Genomic DNA, 17,791 nt, shown 5'->3' with positions numbered 1-17,791 from the left:
GCCAGTTGGGGACCCCTCCCCAACCCAAATTTGGGGACAAACTGGGGACAGCCCCACCTGCGCTCCTCGCCCTGCTCGGGGGCCGTGGGCGTCAGGCACTCGTCCATGTGGCCGTGGAACAGGCGCAGGACGTGGCCGCCGGTGACAAACCCTGAGGGGACATTTTGGGGACATTTTGGGGGGGTCAGGGTGGTGGGGACACCCCAAAGGATCCCCCCCCACCCAGCCAAATTTGGGGTGTCTCAGGTGTCACCTTCCTCAGAGCCCGAGCAGATGGGGTTCATGTTCCACAGGGTCTGCATGAAGGAGGCGTCCACCTGCAGCTCCCCCGAGGCCGTGGAGAGGTGCTGGGACACGTGGGGACACGGGTGTGTGACACGGGTGGGACACGTGTCCCTTGGTGTCCCCAGGTGTCCCAGGTGTCCCCCCATGTCCCCAGGTGTCCCAGGTGTCCCCATGTCCCCAGGTGTCCCCTCTCACCAGGTATCTCTCCGAGGACACGCTCACCAGGATCAGGTCAGGAGATTCCTGTGTCCCCCCGTGTTCCCCCTGTCCCCCCATGTCCCCAGGTGTCCCCAGGTGTCCCCTCTCACCAGGTATCTCTCCAAGGACACGCTCATCAGGATCAGGTCAGGGGATCCCTGTGTCCCCCCCCCATGTCCCTGTGTCCCCACATGTCCCCCCATGTCCCCAGGTGTCCCCTCTCACCAGGTATCTCTCCGAGGACACGTTCACCAGGATCAGGTCAGGAGATTCCTGTGTCCCCCCGTGTTCCCCCTGTCCCCCTATGTCCCCAGGTGTCCCCAGGTGTCCTCTCATGTCCCCATGTCCCCAGGTGTCCCCAGGTGTCCCCTCTCACCAGGTATCTCTCCAAGGACACGCTCATCGGGATCAGGTCAGGGGATCCCTGTGTCCCCCCCCCCCATGTCCCTGTGTCCTCCCCCCATGTCCCTGTGTCCCCACATGTCCCCCCATGTCCCCAGGTGTCCCCTCATGTCCCCAGGTGTCCCCCCATGTCCCCAGGTGTCCCCTCTCACCAGGTATCTCTCCAAGGACACACTGACCAGGATCAGGACAGGAGATTCCTGTGTCCCTCCCATCCCTCTGTGTCCCCAGGTGTCCCCTCATGTTCCCCCCCTGTCCCCAGGTGTCCCAGGTGTCCCCTCTCACCAGGTATCTCTCCAAGGACACGCTCCTCAGGATCAGGTCAGGGGATCCCTGTGTCCCCCCGTGTCCCCATGTCCCTGTGTCCCCCCCCCGTGTCCCTGTGTCCCCACATGTCCCCCCATGTCCCCAGGTGTCCCCTCTCACCAGGTATCTCTCCGAGGACACACTGACCAGGATCAGGACAGGAGATTCCTGTGTCCCTCCCATCCCTCTGTGTCCCCAGGTGTCCCCTCATGTCCCCAGGTGTCCCAGGTGTCCCCAGGTGTCCCAGGTGTCCCCTCTCACCAGGTATCTCTCCGAGGACACGCTCATCAGGATCAGGTCAGGGGATCCCTGTGTCCCCACCCCCATGTCCCTGTGTCCCCTCATGTCCCCCCATGTCCCCAGGTGTCCCCTCTCACCAGGTATCTCTCCAAGGACACGCTCATCAGGATCAGGTCAGGAGATTCCTGTGTCCCCCCATGTTCCCCCCTGTCCCCCCATGTCCCCAGGTGTCCCCAGGTGTCCTCTCATGTCCCCATGTCCCCACGTGTCCCCAGGTGTCCCCTCTCACCAGGTATCTCTCCAAGGACACACTGACCAGGATCAGGACAGGAGATTCCTGTGTCCCCCCATCCCTCTGTGTCCCCAGGTGTCCCCTCATGTCCCCCCCCATCCCCAGGTGTCCCCTCATGTCCCCCCCTGTCCCCAGGTGTCCCCAGGTGCCCCCCCAGGTGTCCCCTCTCACCAGGTATCTCTCCGAGGACACACTGACCAGGATCAGGTCGGGGTGTGGGGGGATCCCCGTGTTCCCATGTCCCCGTGTCCCCCCATGTCCCCAGGTGTCCCCTCATGTCCCCAGGTGTCCCAGGTGTCCCCACGTCCCCAGGTGTCCCCAGGTGTCCCCATGTCCCCAGGTGTCCCCTCTCACCAGGTATCTCTCCGAGGACACGCTGACCAGGATCAGGTCAGGGTGTGGGGGGATCCCCATGTCCCCATGTCCCCCCATGTCCCCAGGTGTCCCCAGGTGTCCCAGGTGTCCCCACGTCCCCAGGTGTCCCCAGGTGCCCCCAGGTGTCCCCATGTCCCCAGGTGTCCCAGGTGTGCCCTCTCACCAGGTATCTCTCCGAGGACACGCTGACCAGGATCAGGTCAGGGTGTGGGAGGATCCCTGTGTCCCCATGTCCCCGTGTTCCCCCATGTCCTCTCATATCCTCTCATGTCCCCAGGTGTCCCCAGGTGTCCCCTCATGTCCCCATGTCCCCCCATGTCCCCCCCTGTCCCCAGGTGTCCCCTCTCACCAGGTGTCCCCTCTCACCAGGTATCTCTCCGAGGACACGCTGACCAGGATCAGGTCAGGGTGTGGGGGGATCCCTGTGTCCCCATGTCCCCGTGTTCCCCCCCCCCGTCCCCAGGTGTCCCCTCATGTCCCCAGGTGTCCCCAGGTGCCCCCCCAGGTGTGCCCTCTCACCAGGTATCTCTCCGAGGACACACTGACCAGGATCAGGTCAGGGTGTGGGGGGATCCCCGTGTCCCCATATCCCTGTGTCCCCCCATGTCCCCAGGTGTCCCCAGGTGTCCCCATGTCCCCAGGTGTCCCCTCATGTCCCCAGGTGTCCCCAGGTGTCCCCAGGTGTCCCCTCTCACCAGGTATCTCTCCGAGGACACGCTGACCAGGATCAGGTCAGGGTGTAGGGGGATCCCTGTGTTCCCATGTCCCTGTGTCCCCCCATGTCCCCAGGTGTCCCCTCATGTCCCCAGGTGTCCCCAGGTGTCCCCAGGTGTCCCCAGGTGTCCCCTCTCACCAGGTATCTCTCTGAGGACACGCTGACCAGGATCAGGTCGTCTCCCACCCGAACCTTCTCCCCCTCCGAGCGCTGTTTGGACGCCGGGTGCATCGTCCACCAGCACGCCTCACCTGGGGGGCACCCCAAATCAGCACCCAAAACACCCCAAAACACCCCAAATCAGCACCCTAAATCAGCACCCAAATCAGCACCCTAAAAAACCCCAAATCAGCACCCAAAACACCCCAAAACACCCCAAATCAGCACCCAAAACACCCAAAACACCCCAAATCAGCACCCAAAACACCCCAAATCAGCACCCCAAATCAGCACCCAAAACACCCCAAAACACCCCAAATCAGCACCCAAAACACCCCAAATCAGCACCCCAAAACACCACCCCAAAACACCACAAAACACCCCAAATCAGCACCCAAAACACCCCAAATCAGCACCCCAAATCAGCACCCAAAATCAGCACCCAAAACACCCCGAATCAGCACCCCAAATCAGCACCCAAAACACCCCAAAACAGCACCCAAAACACCACAAAACACCCCAAATCAGCACCCCAAAACCCCCCAAATCAGAACCCCAAAACACCACAAAACACCCCAAATCAGCACCCAAAACACCCAAAATCAGCACCCAAAACACCCAAAATCAGCACCCAAATCAGCAGCCAAAACACCCCAAATCAGCACCCAAAACACCCCAAAACACCCCAAATCAGCACCCCAAAACACCCCAAATCAGCACCCAAAACACCCCAAAACACCCCAAATCAGCACCCCAAAGCACCCCAAATCAGCACCCCGAAACACCCCAAATCAGAACCCCAAAACACCCCAAATCAGCACCCAAAACCCCCCAAATCAGAACGCCAAAACACCCCAAAACCCCAAAACACCCCAAATCAGCACCCCAAAACACCCCAAATCAGCACCCCAAAACCCCAAAGCACCCCAAACCCAACCCTCCCACCTGGGCGAACCCCAAAACCCCTCGGGGTCCCCCTTTACCCGCCGCATCCTTCTGCAGCCCCACGTCGAAGGCCAGCTTGTCGGTGACCGAGCGGGACGTGGTCAGGCAGCACAGGTACTGTGGGGTGGGGGACACACACGGGGTTATTGGGGGTCCCCAAAACCCCCCCCGAGCACCCCAAAACCCTCACGGCCCCCCCCAAACCCCCCAGAGCCCCCCAGACTCACCATGCCGCTGTGCGAGTGCCTCAGCAGGATGGCGTGGCCGTAGAGCAGCGTCCGGTGTCCCCCGCCCTGAGAGGACTTGGGGGGCACAGGGGGGGTCAAGGAGGGGACCCCAAAATCCCCTGAGGCCTCCTGGACCCCCCAAAAAACCCTTGAACCCCCAAAAAAATCCCTGTGGGCTCTGTGTTTCAGATACAGCTCCTTGTGCATCCCTGCCTCATTGTTTTGGGGTCTCCCCATTTTGGGGTCCCCCCGTGTTGGGGTCTCCTGTGAATTGATCCTCCATTGTTTTAGGGACTCCCCCTTGTTTTGGGGTCTCCCCATTTTGGGGTCCCCCCCGTGTTGGGGTCTCCTGTGCATTGCAGCCCCCTTGTTTTGGGGTCTCACCCTTGTTTTGGGGTCTCCCCATTTTGGGGTCCCCCCGTGTTGGGGTCTCCTGTGAATTGATCCTCCATTGTTTTAGGGACTCCCCCTTGTTTTTTGGGGTCCCTCCATTTTGGGGTCTCCCCTTAGTTTTGGGGTCCTCCCCCTTGTTTTGGGGTCTCCCCATTATTTTGGGTCTCTCCCTTATTTTGGAGTCCCCCCTTGTTTTGGGGTCTCCCTTTGTTTTGGGGTCCCTCCATTTTGGGGTCCCCCTGTGTTGGGGTCTCCTGTGCATTGCAGCCCCCTTGTTTTGGGGTCTCCCCCTTGTTTTGGGGTCTCCCCATTTTGGGGTCCCCCCGTGTTGGGGTCTCCTGTGAATTGATCCTCCATTGTTTTAGGGACTCCCCCTTGTTTTGGGGTCCCTCCATTTTGGGGTCTCCCCTTAGTTTTGGGGTCCTCCCCCTTGTTTTGGGGTCTCCTCATTATTTTGGGTGTCTCCCTTATTTTGGAGTCCCCCCCTTGTTTTGGGGTCTCCCTTTGTTTTGGGGTCCCCCCATTTGGGGGTCTCCCCGTGTTGGGGTCTCCTGTGCATTGCACCCCCCTTGTTTTGGGGTGCACTGTGCCTCGGACCCCCCCTCATTTCGGGGTCCCCCTCATGGTGAGATCCCCCCCAAATTGAGGACTCCCCTGACATTGGGGTCCCCAATTTCAGGGTCCCACTCCCAATTGGGGTCACCCCTTATCAAGATCCCCAATTTTGGGGTCACCCCATTGAAATCCCCACAAATTTGGGGGTCCCACTTTTGGGATCCCCTTAATATTGAAGGTCTCCCTTTATGGGGGCCCCCTCTTATATTGAGGTTTCCCCCAAATTGGGATCCTAAATTTTGGGGTCACCCCCAAATTGGGATCCTAAATTTTGGGGTCACCCCCATATTGAGGTTTCCCCTAAATTTTGGGGTCACCCCCATATTGAGGTTTCCCCCAAGTTGGGATCCCAAATTTTGGGGTCACCCCATTTCTGGGTCTCCGATTTTTTGGGATCCCCAATGGATTTGGGATCCCTCCTATAGGGATTCCCCAAAACTGGGATCCCAAATTTCGGGGTCACTCCCATATTGAGGATTCCCCCAAGTTGGGATCCCAAATTTTGGGGTCACCCCATGTCTGGGTCTCCAGTTTTTTGGGATCCCCACTGGATTTGGGATCCTTTTTGGGGTCCCCTCGAGTGGATTTGGGATCCCCTTTTTGGAGTTACCCCAAATTGGGATCCCAAATTTCGGGGTCACCCCAAATCTGGCACCCCAATTTTTTGGGATCCCCTTTTTGGGATCCCCCCCTTTTTGGGGTCTCCCCATGTTCATGGGGGAATTTGGGATCCCCCTTTTTGGGGTCTCCCCTTTTTGGGGTCCCCCCCTTTCTTGAGATCCCCTTTTCGGGGGTCTCCCCATGCTCATGGGGGATTTGGGATCCCCCTTTTTGGGGTCCCCCCCTTTTTGGGGTCTCCCCATGCTCATGAGGGGATTTGGGATCCCCTTTTTGGGGTCTCCCTTTTTTGGAGTTTCCCCTTATTGGGGATCCCCATTTTTGGGGTCCCCCCCTTTTTGGGGATCCCCATTTTTGGGGTCCCCCCTTTTTGGGGTCCCCCCATGCTCATGGGGGAATTTGGGATCCCCCTTTTTTGGAGTTTCCCCTTTTTGGGGATCCCCATTTTTGGGGTCCCCCCCTTTTTGGGGATCCCCATTTTTGGGGTCCCCCCCCTTTTTGGGGTCCCCCCATGCTCCTCCCCCCCGCGCTCACACTTTGGGGTCCATGCGGAATTTGGGGGGCTGTGGATGGATGGGATTTGGGGGGGGAGGGGGCACACCCGGACCCCTGGCTCCATGCGGGATTGGGCAGAGCCCCCCAAAATTTGGGGGGTGGGTGAGGAGGAGGAGGAGGAGGAGGAGGAGGAGGAGAAGGAGGGGTGTGATGAAGGCGAGGATGAGGATTTGGGGTCACCACACCACAGTGGCACCTACCCACTTATCCAGATCGACCCCCTGGGTGGGCGGGGGGAGAGAAGAGTGGGGGGGTCACGGAGGGGCTGAGACCCCCCCCAAAAACAGCAGGGACCCCCCAAAACCCCCACCCCAAAAAGGACCCCAAAAACTGCTCAAGGAACCCCAGAATTACCCAAAAAACTGCTAAAGGAGCCCCAGAATTACCCCAAAAATTCCTCAAAGAACCCCAGAATTACCCCAAAACCTCCTCAGAGAACCCCAGAATTACCCCAAAAATTCCCCAAGGAACCCCAGAATTACCCCAAATCTGCTCAAGGAACCCCAGAATTACCCCAAAAACTGCTCAAGGAGCCCCAGAATTACCCCAAAAATTCCCCAAGGAACCCCAGAATTACCCCAAAAACTGCTCAAAGAACCCCAGAATTACCCCAAAAACTGCTCAAGGAACCCCAGAATTACCCCAAAAACTCCCCAAGGAACCCCAGAATTACCCCAAAAACTGCTCAAGGAACCCCAGAATTACCCCAAAAACTCCTCAAGGAACCCCAGAATTACCCAAAAACTCCCCAAGGAGCCCCAGAATTACCCCAAAAACTGCTCAAAGAACCCCAGAATTACCCCAAAAACTGCTCAAAAAACCCCAGAATTACCCCAAAAACTCCTCAAGGAACCCCAGAATTACCCCAAAAACTCCTCAAGGAACCCCAGAATTACCCCAAAACCTCCTCAAGGAGCCCCAGAATTACCCCAAAAATTGCTCAAGGAACCCCAGAATTACCCCAAAAACTCCCCAAGGAACCCCAGAATTACCCCAAAAACTGCTCAAAGAACCCCAGAATTACCCAAAAACTGCTCAAGAAACCCCAGAATTACCCCAAAAACTGCTCAAGGAACCCCAGAATTACCCAAAAACTGCTCAAAGAGCCCCAGAATTACCCCAAAAACTCCTCAAAGAACCCCAGAATTATCCCAAAAACTGCTCAAAGAACCCCAGAATTACCCCAAAAACTGCTCAAAGAACCCCAGAATTACCCCAAAAACTCCCCAAGGAACCCCAGAATTACCCCAAAAACTGCTCAAAAAACCCCAGAATTACGCCAAAAATTCCTCAAAGAACCCCAGAATTACCCCAAAAATTCCCCAAGGAACCCCAGAATTACCCCAAAAACTGCTCAAAAACCCCCAGAATTACCCAAAAACTCCCCAAGGAACCCCAGAATTACCCCAAAAACTGCTCAAAGAACCCCAGAATTACCCCAAAAACTGCTCAAGGAACCCCAGAATTACCCCAACAACCTCCTCAAGGAACCCCAGAATTACCCCAAAAACTCCTCAAGGAACCCCAGAATTACCCCAAAAACTGCTAAAGGAGCCCCAGAATTACCCCAAAAATTCCCCAAGGAACCCCAGAATTACCCCCAAAAATTCCTCAAGGAACCCCAGAATTACCCCAAAAACTCCCCAAGGAACCCCAGAATTACCCCAAAAACTCCTCAAGGAACCCCAGAATTACCCCAAAAACTCCCCAAGGAACCCCAGAATTACCCCAAAAATTCCTCAAAGAACCCCAGAATTACCCCAAAAACTGCTCAAAAAACCCCAGAATTACCCCAAAAACTGCTCAAGGAACCCCAGAATTACCCCAAAAACTCCCCAAGGAGCCCCAGAATTACCCCAAAAATTCCCCAAGGAACCCCAGAATTACCCCCAAAATTCCCCAAGGAACCCCAGGATTACCCCAAAAACTGCTCAAAGAACCCCAGAATTACCCCAAAAACTCCCCAAGGAACCCCAGAATTACCCCAAAAACTCCCCAAGGAACCCCAGAATTACCCCAAAAACTCCCCAAGGAACCCCAGAATTTTCAGGATCTGCAGGATCCTAAATCCCCAAAAATGGCCCCAAAACCTCTTCCAGGACCCCCTCAGGTGTCCCCAAAACCCCTCCAAGATCCCCAAATCCCACCCGACAACCCCCAAGGGTCCTAAAGCCCCCCCAAATCCCCTCTCAGGGACCCCAAACCATCTCTAGTGCCCCCAAAATGCTCTGTGGGACCCCAGACCCACCTCGAGAACCCCTCAAATTCTCTCTAGTGGCCCCCAAATCCTCTTTGGGACCCCAGACCCACCTCGAGGGCCCCCCAAATCCTCTGTGGGACCCCAGACCCACCTCGAGGGCTCCTCAAATCCCCTCTAGTGGCCCCCAAATCCCTTCAGGGTGTCCCCAAATGCCCTGTGGGACCCCAGACCCACCTCTAGAGCCCCCCAAATCCCCTCTTAAGGACCCCACATCACCTCCAGTGCCCCATGGGACCCCCAAATCCCCTCTTAAGGACCCCAAATCACCTCTAGTGCCCCCCAAACCACCTCTAGTGCCCCCCAAATCCCCTCTAGTGCCCCCCAAACCACCTCTAGTGCCCCCCAAATCCCCCGTGGGCCCCCAGACCCACCTCTAGTGCCCCCCAAATCCCCTTGGGGAGTCCCCAGATCCCCTGTGGGCCCCCAGACCCACCTCTAGTGCCCCCCAAATCTCCTCTAGTGCCCCCCAAATGGCCCGTGGGCCCCCAGACCCACCTCTAGTGCCCCCCAAATCCCCTCTAGTGCCCCCCAAACCACATCTAGTGCCCCCCAAATCCCCCGTGGGCCCCCAGACCCACCTCTAGTGCCCCCCAAATCCCCTCTGTTTTCCCCCAGATCCCCCCTCGGCCCCCAGACCCACCTCTAGTGCCCCCAAATCCCCTCTGTTGCCCCCCAAATCCTCCCTGGGCCCCCAGACCCACCTCTAGTGCCCCCCAAATCTCCTCTAGTGCCCCCCAGATCCACCTCTAGTGCCCCCAAATCCCCTCTGTTGCCCCCCAATCCCCCCTGGGCCCCCAGACCCACCTCTAGTGCCCCCCAAACCACATCTAGTGCTCCCCAATCCCCCCTGGTCCCCAGACCCACCTCTGTTGCCCCCCAAATCCCCTCTGTTGCCCCCCAAATCCCCTTGGGGAGTCCCCAGATCCCCTGTGGGCCCCCAGACCCACCTCTAGTGCCCCTCAAATCCCATCTAGTGCTCCCCAAACCACATCTAGTGCCCCCCAAATCCCCTCTGTTGTCCCCCAAATCCCCCGTGGGCCCCCAGACCCACCTCTAGTGCCCCCCAAATCCCCTCTGTTGCCCCCCAAATCCCCTCTGGGCCCCCAGACCCACCTCTAGTGCCCCCCAAATCCCCTCTAGTGCTCCCCAAACCACATCTAGTGCCCCCAAATCCCCTCTGTTGCCCCCCAAATCCCCTCTGTTGCCCCCCAAATCCCCCGTGGGCCCCCAGACCCATCTCTAGTGCCCCCCAAATCCCCTCTAGTGCCCCCCAAATCCCCTGTGGGCCCCCAGACCCACCTCTAGTGCCCCCCAAATCCCCTCTAGTGCCCCCAAATCCCCTCTGTTGCCCCCCAGATGCCCCCTGGGCCCCCAGACCCACCTCTAGTGCCCCCCAAATCCCCCCTGTTGCCCCCCAAATCCCCTCTAGTTCCTCCCAAATTCCTTGTGGGACCCCAGACCCACCTCTGTTGCCCCCCAAATCCCCTCTTAAGGACCCCACATCACCTCCAGTGCCCCATGGGACCCCCAAATCCCCTCTTAAGGACCCCAAACCACATCTAGTGCCCCCCATATTCCCCCTGGGCCCCCAGACCCACCTCTAGTGCCCCTCAAATCCCCTCTGTTGCTGCCCATATTCCCCCTGGGCCCCCAGACCCACCTCTAGTGCCCCCAAATCCCCTCTGTTGCCCCCAGACCCACCTCGCTGCCGATGTCGGAGCTGTTGGCCAGCATCTCCTGCAGCGCCCGCACCGACAGCGACTGCTCCAGCACGAAGCAGCACACGGCCAGGTCGGGGGGCACATTCTGGGCACAGAAATGGGGGCAGGGCTCAGGGGGGACATTCTGGGGGTCAGGGGTCATGGGGGACCCCTAAATGTTGGATTTGGTTTCTTTTTGAAGAGTTAAGGTTGGGTTTGAAGTGTTTGAGGCAGTGTTTTCTGTTCAGATTCAAATTTTTTTTTGTATTTTTAAGTTATCATTGTTAGTATGTTCTTTGTTATTAATTATTATTATTACTAGTTACTAATAAGTTACTTTTAATATAAATATATTATGTGCATACACTAACATATTTAGATTCAATATAAACACCTAAAATATAATCTTTGCTATATTAAAAAAAAACAATTTATTTATATAGCATACATTATATATCAAAATAGCAAAGTAACAGTACTACTCTGTTATTTTACTATTTTAATAAATATATATTATATATTATATATTATATATTATATATTATATATTATATATTATATATTATATATTATATATTATATATTACATATTAATTACATATTATATATTACATATTATGTATTATATATTATACATTGCATGTAATATATCATATATGCTACATGCTATATATGTTGATGTTATATATTATATATTAAAATAGCAAAATAATACATATAATAATGTAAAAATTGTAGTTCAAAATAAATAGTAATATGAAAAAATTAATATTACATATCTTGTATATAAGATACAACAAATTATTATAAAAAAGTATTTTGGGGGTGCCCCCAAAGGTGGGGAGGGGTCTCACCTGTGTATTGAAGGCGGGCTTTGGGCTGTACCAGCCCCTAAATCCTCCCTCAGATCCCCAATATCCCCCAAATTTTGGGGTCTCTGGGGGTCCCCACAGCCTCCCCCAGATTTTGGGGGTTCCCCTGGATTTTGGGGGTCCCCCCGAAGGTGGGGAGGGGTCTCACCTGTGCGTTGGAGGTGGGCTCCAGGGAGCACAGGCGGTTCCCAAAGCCCTCGACCGACAGGCAGAGCTTGAGCTGCTCCTTCAGCAGCGTCGTGGTGCACTGCAGGACCACCTCGTCATCCTGGGGAAAAAACGGGGTTCAGCACCCCAAAATCACCCCAAAGTACCCCAAAATATCCCCAAAATATCCCCAAAATCACTGCAGGACCACCTCGTCATCCTGGGGAAAAATTGGGGTTCAGTACCCCAAAACAGCCCAAAATATCCCCAAAATATCCCCAAAATCACTGCAGGACCACCTCGTCATCCTGGGGGGATAAATGGGGTTCAGCACCCCAAAACAGCCCCAAAACACCCCAAAATATCCCCAAAATCACTGCAGGACCACCTCGTCATCCTGGGAAAAACGGGGTTCAGCACCCCAAAACAGCCCCAAAGGACCCCAAAATATCCCCAAAATCACTGCAGGACCACCTTGTCATCCTGGGGAAAAAACGGGGTTCAGCACCCCAAAACAGCCCAAAATATCCCCAAAATCACTGCAGGACCACCTTGTCATCCTGGGGAAAAACGGGGTTCAGCACCCCAAAACAGCCCCAAAGGACCCCAAAATATCCCCAAAATCACTGCAGGACCACCTTGTCATCCTGGGGAAAAAACGGGGTTCAGCACCCCAAAACAGCCCAAAATATCCCCAAAATCACTGCAGGACCACCTTGTCATCCTGGGGAAAAACGGGGTTCAGCACCCCAAAACAGCCCCAAAGGACCCCAAAATATCCCCAAAATCACTGCAGGACCACCTTGTCATCCTGGGGAAAAAACGGGGTTCAGCACCCCAAAACAGCCCAAAATATCCCCAAAATCACTGCAGGACCACCTTGTCATCCTGGGGAAAAAACGGGGTTCAGCACCCCAAAACAGCCCCAAAACAGCCCAAAATATCCCCAAAATCACTGCAGGACCACCTCGTCATCCTGGGGGAAAAGGGGGTTCAGCACCCCAAAATCACCCCAAAATATCCCCAAAATATCCCCAAAATCACTGCAGGACCACCTCGTCATCCTGGGGGAAACGGGGTTCAGCACCCCAAAACAGCCCCAAAATATCCCCAAAATCACTGCAGGACCACCTCGTCATCCTGGGGGAAAAACGGGGTTCAGCACCCCAAAACAGCCCCAAAACAGCCCCAAAATATCCCCAAAATCACTGCAGGACCACCTCGTCATCCTGGGGAAAAAACGGGGTTCAGCACCCCAAAACAGCCCCAAAGTACCCCAAAATATCCCCAAAATCACTGCAGGACCACCTCATCATCCTGGGGAAAAAACGGGGTTCAGCACCCCAAAACAGCCCCAAAACAGCCCAAAATATCCCCAAAATCACTGCAGGACCACCTCGTCATCCTGGGGAAAAAACGGGGTTCAGCACCCCAAAACAGCCCCAAAATATCCCCAAAATCACTGCAGGACCACCTCATCATCCTGGGGAAAAAATGGGGTTCAGCACCCCAAAACAGCCCAAAATATCCCCAAAATATCCCCAAAATATCCCCAAAATCACTGCAGGACCACCTCGTCATCCTGGGGAAAAAACGGGGTTCAGCACCCCAAAATTACCCCAAAACAGCCCAAAATATCCCCAAAATCACTGCAGGACCACCTCGTCATCCTGGGGAAAAATTGGGGTTCAGCACCCCAAAACAGCCCCAAAATATCCCCAAAATCACTGCAGGACCACCTCGTCATCCTGGGGAAAAAACGGGGTTCAGCACCCCAAAACAGCCCCAAAATATCCCCAAAATATCCCCAGAATATCCCCAAAATCACTGCAGGACCACCTCGTCATCCTGGGGAAAAAACGGGGTTCAGCACCCCAAAACAGCCCCAAAGTACCCCAAAATATCCCCAAAATCACTGCAGGACCACCTCGTCATCCTGGGGGAAAAACGGGGTTCAGCACCCCAAAACAGCCCCAAAGTACCCCAAAATATCCCCAAAATCACTGCAGGACCACCTCGTCATCCTGGGGAAAAAACGGGGTTCAGCACCCCAAAACAGCCCAAAATATCCCCAAAATCACTGCAGGACCACCTCGTCATCCTGGGGAAAAACGGGGTTCAGCACCCCAAAATCATCCCAAGACAGCCCAAAATTAAACCCAAAAATATCCACCAGAAATCCAAAATATCCCCAGAACCCCCAAAATATCCCCCCCAAAAAAAACAGAATCCCAAAATATCCCCCAGAACCCCAAAACCGGGACCCCTTGGGTACCCCCAAATTTTATGGGGGGGTCAGGACCCTCCTGGGTACCCCCAAACCCTTTTTTGGGGGTGTCAGGACCCCCTTGGGTGCCCCCAAATTTTATGGGGGAGGGTCAGGACCCCCCTGGGTACCCCCAAACCCTTTTTTAGGGGTGTCAAGACCCCCTTGGGTACCCCCAAATTTTATGATGGGGGTCAGGACCCCCCTGGGTACCCCCAAACCCTTTTTTGGGGGTGTCAGGACTCCCTTGGGTGTCCCCAAATTTTATGATGGGGGTCAGGACCCCCCTGGGTACCCCCAAACCCTTTTTTGGGGGGGTCACGACCCCCCTCCCCCCCCCCCCCGAAGGAGTTGGGCTCCCCCTCCCCCTCCCCCACCTGCTCCCATCACTCGGGGCCCCCCCCCCCCGAAATTGGGGGGGTGGGGGAGGGGCGGATTCCACCCACGGGCCGGGGATGCCATTTGGGGGGGGGGGGGGAGGGGGCGGCTCCGTGACTCAGTTTCCCCCTCCCCAAAAATCCCCCAAATTCTGTGAGCTCAGCATTCCCCCCCCCCCCCACCAAGGTCACCCCTTTGTCCCCTCCCCCCCTCCAGTCTCATTTTGAGGCCAAACTGGGAGAAACTGGGACAGAGCAACTGGGACGCCCCTCCCCCCATCCCCCCCCCCCTTCCCGACCCCCCTGGGGGGGGATCTGGTGTCGCCCCTCCCCCCCCAGCAGCTGCTCCCCCTCCCCCCCCCCCGGTGTTGCTTTTTTGGGAGCCCGGGACAGGTGGGGGGAGGGGTGGGGTGACCCCCCCATCCCAGGGCTCCTCCCAGTTCATCCCAGTTCATCCCAGTATCCCCAGTTTTCCTTCCTAGTTTCCCCAGTTTCCCTCCCCAGTATCCCCAGTTCATCCAGTACTCCCAATCCCCCTCCCAGTTCATCCCAGTGTCTCATTTCACTCCCCAGTCCACCCCAGTTCATCCCAGTATCCCGTTTCCTTTCCCAGTCCATCCCAGTATCCCCAGTTTCACTCCCCAGTCCACCCCAGTTCATCCCAGTATCCCGTTTCCTTTCCCAGTCCATCCCCAGTTTCACTCCCCAGTCCATCCCAGTTCATCCCAGTATCCCCAGTTCTCCTCCCAGTCCATCCCAGTATCCCCAGTTTCACTCCCCAGTCTCTCCCCAATAGCTCTCATAATTCCCAGTCCTCCTCCAAGTTCATCCCAGTAATTCCCAGTCCTCCCAGTTTCCTCTCCCAGTCCTCCCAGTTTCCTCTCCCAATCCCCCCAGTTTCCTCTCCCATTATCTCCCAGTTTCCCATCCCAATTCTCCCAGTATCCCCAGTTCTGCTCCCCAAATCCCCCCAGTATCCCGTCCCAGTACTCCCAGTCCTTCTCTCCCAGTTCTCCCAGTTTTTCCCACTTCTCCCAGTTTCTCACCCAGCATCTCCCAGTATCCCATCCCAGCTCTCCCAGTTTCCACCTTAATCCCAGTTCCTCCTCAGTATCTCCCAGTTTCTCTCTCCAGTATCCCCAGTATCTCCCAGTTCTCCCAGTATCTCCCCCAATTTCTCCCAGTTTCCTCCTGAATTTCTCCCAGTTTTCCCTCCCAGTATCCCCCTGAACTTCTTCCAGTTTCCCTCCCAGTATCACCCTAAATTTCTCCCAGTTTCCCTCCCAGTATCTCTCAGTTTCCTCCCCAGTTTTTCCCAGTTTTCCCCCCAATTTCTCCCAGTTTTCTCTCAGTATCCCCCCCTGAATTTCTCCCAGTTCCTTCCAGTTTCCCTTCCCAGTATCTCTCAGTATTCCCCCCCGATTTCTCCCAGTTTCCCTCCCAGTTTCCTCCTCAATTTCTCCTCCCAGTATCTCCCAGTATTCCCCCCCGAATTTCTCCCAGTTTCCCTCCCAGTTTCTCCCAATTTCTCCTCCCAGTTCCCTCCCAGTATCCCCCCCAATTTCTCCCAGTTCCTTCTAGTTTCCCTTCCCAGTATCTCCCAGTATTCCCCCCGAATTTCTCCCAGTTCCTTCCAGTTTCCCCAGTTTCCCTTCCCAGTATCTCCCAGTATTCCCCCCCAAATTTCTCCCAGTTCCCTCCCAGTATCCCCCCCAATTTCTCCCAGTTCCTTCCAGTTTCCCCAGTTTCCCTTCCCAGTATCTCCCAGTATTCCCCCCCAAATTTCTCCCAGTTCCCTCCCAGTTTCTCCCAATTTCCCTCCCAGTATCTCCCAGTATTCCCCCCTATTTCTCCCAGTTCCCCCCCGAATCTCCCCCAGTTTCCCTCCCAGTATCCCCCCCAATTTCTCCCAGTCTTTCCCAGTTTCCTCTCCCAGTATCCCCCCGAATTTCCCCAGTTCCCTCCCAGTATCCCCCCCAATTTCTCCCAGTTCCCCCCCGAATCTCCCCCAGTTTCCCTCCCAGTATCCCCCCCAGTTTCCCTCCCAGTATTTCCCAGTTTCCCCAGTTCCTCACCGTCCGCAGGAACTGCACATCGTCCTCTCCTTCCCCCTCAGCCATCGCCGCGGGGCTTTCGGGGGTCCCGGCTGAACTTTGGGGGGTCCCGAGTCCAATTCAGGGGGTCCCGGGTGATTCTTTGGGGTCCCGGGTGAAATTTGGGGGCTCCCGGGTGAAATTTGGGGGCTCCCGGGTGGTCTCAGGGGGTCCCGTCCCCCCCCCGCGGGTGTCACCGATCGTGTCCCCCCCCCGGTGTCGCCAGGGCCGGCGGTGACACCTGCAGCCCCTCCCCCACGCGTGACGTGAGGGGGGAGGGTCCGGCGGGGGGGGGGAGGGGGAGGGAAACTGAGGCACGGAATCCCCTTCATGTCACCTACATGGAGAAACTGAGGCACGGAATCCCTCCCCCCCCATGTCACCTGCAGGGGAAAACTGAGGCACAGAACCCTCCCTTTGTCACCTGGAGGGGGAAACTGAGGCACGGAATCTCTCCCATGTCACCTAGAGCGGGAGGAAACTGAGGCACGGAATCCCCTTTGTCACCCGGAGGGGGAAACTGAGGCATGGACCCCTCCCCCATGTCACCTACAGGGGGGAAACTGAGGCACGGACCCCTCCCCTTGTTACCTGGAGGAGGAAACTGAGGCACGGAATCCCCCCTTGTCACCTGCATGGAGAAACTGAGGCACGGAATCCCCCCCCATGTCACCTGCAGAGGAAAACTGAGGCACAGAACCCCCCCTTTGTCACCTGGAGGGGGAAACTGAGGCACAGAATCCCCTTTTGTCACCTGCAGGGGGAAACTGAGGCACAGACCATTCCAATCGTCCCCAACATTAGGGGGTGAGGCCTCTGGCCCTTTAAGAGGAGGGGTCCCCACATTTCAGCCCAGCACAGCCCGGTCTTTTCGGAGGAGGGATTTTAGGAATGAAGTTTTCTCTCAGGTTTTCTCTCCCCTTCTCCCTCACGATTCCCCGGCCATTTTCCCCTTCACGTTTCCTCTCTCGTCCCCTCACATTTCCCTCTCTTTCCCCTTCACATTTCGCACCCTTTTCTCCCCTCAGGTTCCCCCGCCATTTCCCCCCTCACGATTCCCTCTCTTTTCCCCTCACATTTCTCTTTCTTTTCCCCTCACGATTCCCGCTCTTTTCCCTTCACGTTTCGCACAATTTTCTCCCCTCACATTCCGCCGCCCATTTTCCCCCTCACCTTTCCCCTCACGTGTCCCCCGCCCCTTTTCGCCTTTCACGTTTCCCGCCCTTTTCTCCTCTCACGTGTCCCCGCCCCTTCTCTCCCCTCACGTGTCCCCCGCCCCTTTTCTCCCCTCACGTTTCCCGCTCTTTTCTCCCCTCATGTTTCCCCGCCATTTTCTCTCCTCTGTGTAAACCTTAAAATAACGGCATAAGGAGGTTCCCTCTCAGTTTAGTGCCCTAAAGTAGCACGTAAAGAAGGTCTCCCTCAATCTGAATAAAAAAAAGGGGGTGGTTCAGGGGGTCCCAGGGATGTTATGGGAATCTCTGGAGGTTTAGGGGGTCCCAGGGTGATTTAGGGTGTCCCAGGGGTGTTATGGGGATCTCTGGGGTGTTATGGGGTTGTTTATGGTGTTCCAAGGGTGGTTTAGGGGGTGCAAGGGGTGGTTTAGGGAGTCACGGAGGTGGTTTGGGGATCACAGGAGAGATTTGGGGGCTCCCAGGGGTGATTTAGGGGGTTATGAGACGGGTTTAGGGGTCCCAGAGGTGGTTTAAGGGGTTATCTGGAGGTCTGGGGGGGTCCCAGGGGTGATTTTG

General features: G+C 56.0%; 1 protein-coding gene across 1 annotated transcript in view; it reads right to left on the bottom strand.

Annotated features, from left to right (window-relative positions):
* LOC106630639 (ryanodine receptor 1) overlaps nucleotides 1-16,278 on the bottom strand; it is a 143,921-nt gene extending 127,643 nt beyond the window's left edge. The window contains 8 exon segments of the mRNA XM_074531811.1: nucleotides 58-151; nucleotides 254-347; nucleotides 2,952-3,064; nucleotides 3,956-4,034; nucleotides 4,145-4,219; nucleotides 10,287-10,391; nucleotides 11,306-11,425; nucleotides 16,023-16,278. Of these exon segments, the coding sequence (XP_074387912.1) occupies nucleotides 58-151; nucleotides 254-347; nucleotides 2,952-3,064; nucleotides 3,956-4,034; nucleotides 4,145-4,219; nucleotides 10,287-10,391; nucleotides 11,306-11,425; nucleotides 16,023-16,067 (725 nt within the window). The 5' untranslated portion in view covers nucleotides 16,068-16,278.
* Between the last annotated feature and the right edge of the window lie 1,513 nt (nucleotides 16,279-17,791).

This window comes from Zonotrichia albicollis, chromosome 39 (genome assembly GCF_047830755.1).
Source record: "Zonotrichia albicollis isolate bZonAlb1 chromosome 39, bZonAlb1.hap1, whole genome shotgun sequence".
Classification (NCBI taxonomy): domain Eukaryota; kingdom Metazoa; phylum Chordata; class Aves; order Passeriformes; family Passerellidae; genus Zonotrichia; species Zonotrichia albicollis.
The sequence above is the reverse complement of the archived record's forward strand: the minus strand, read 5'-3'. Positions and strand labels throughout refer to the sequence as shown.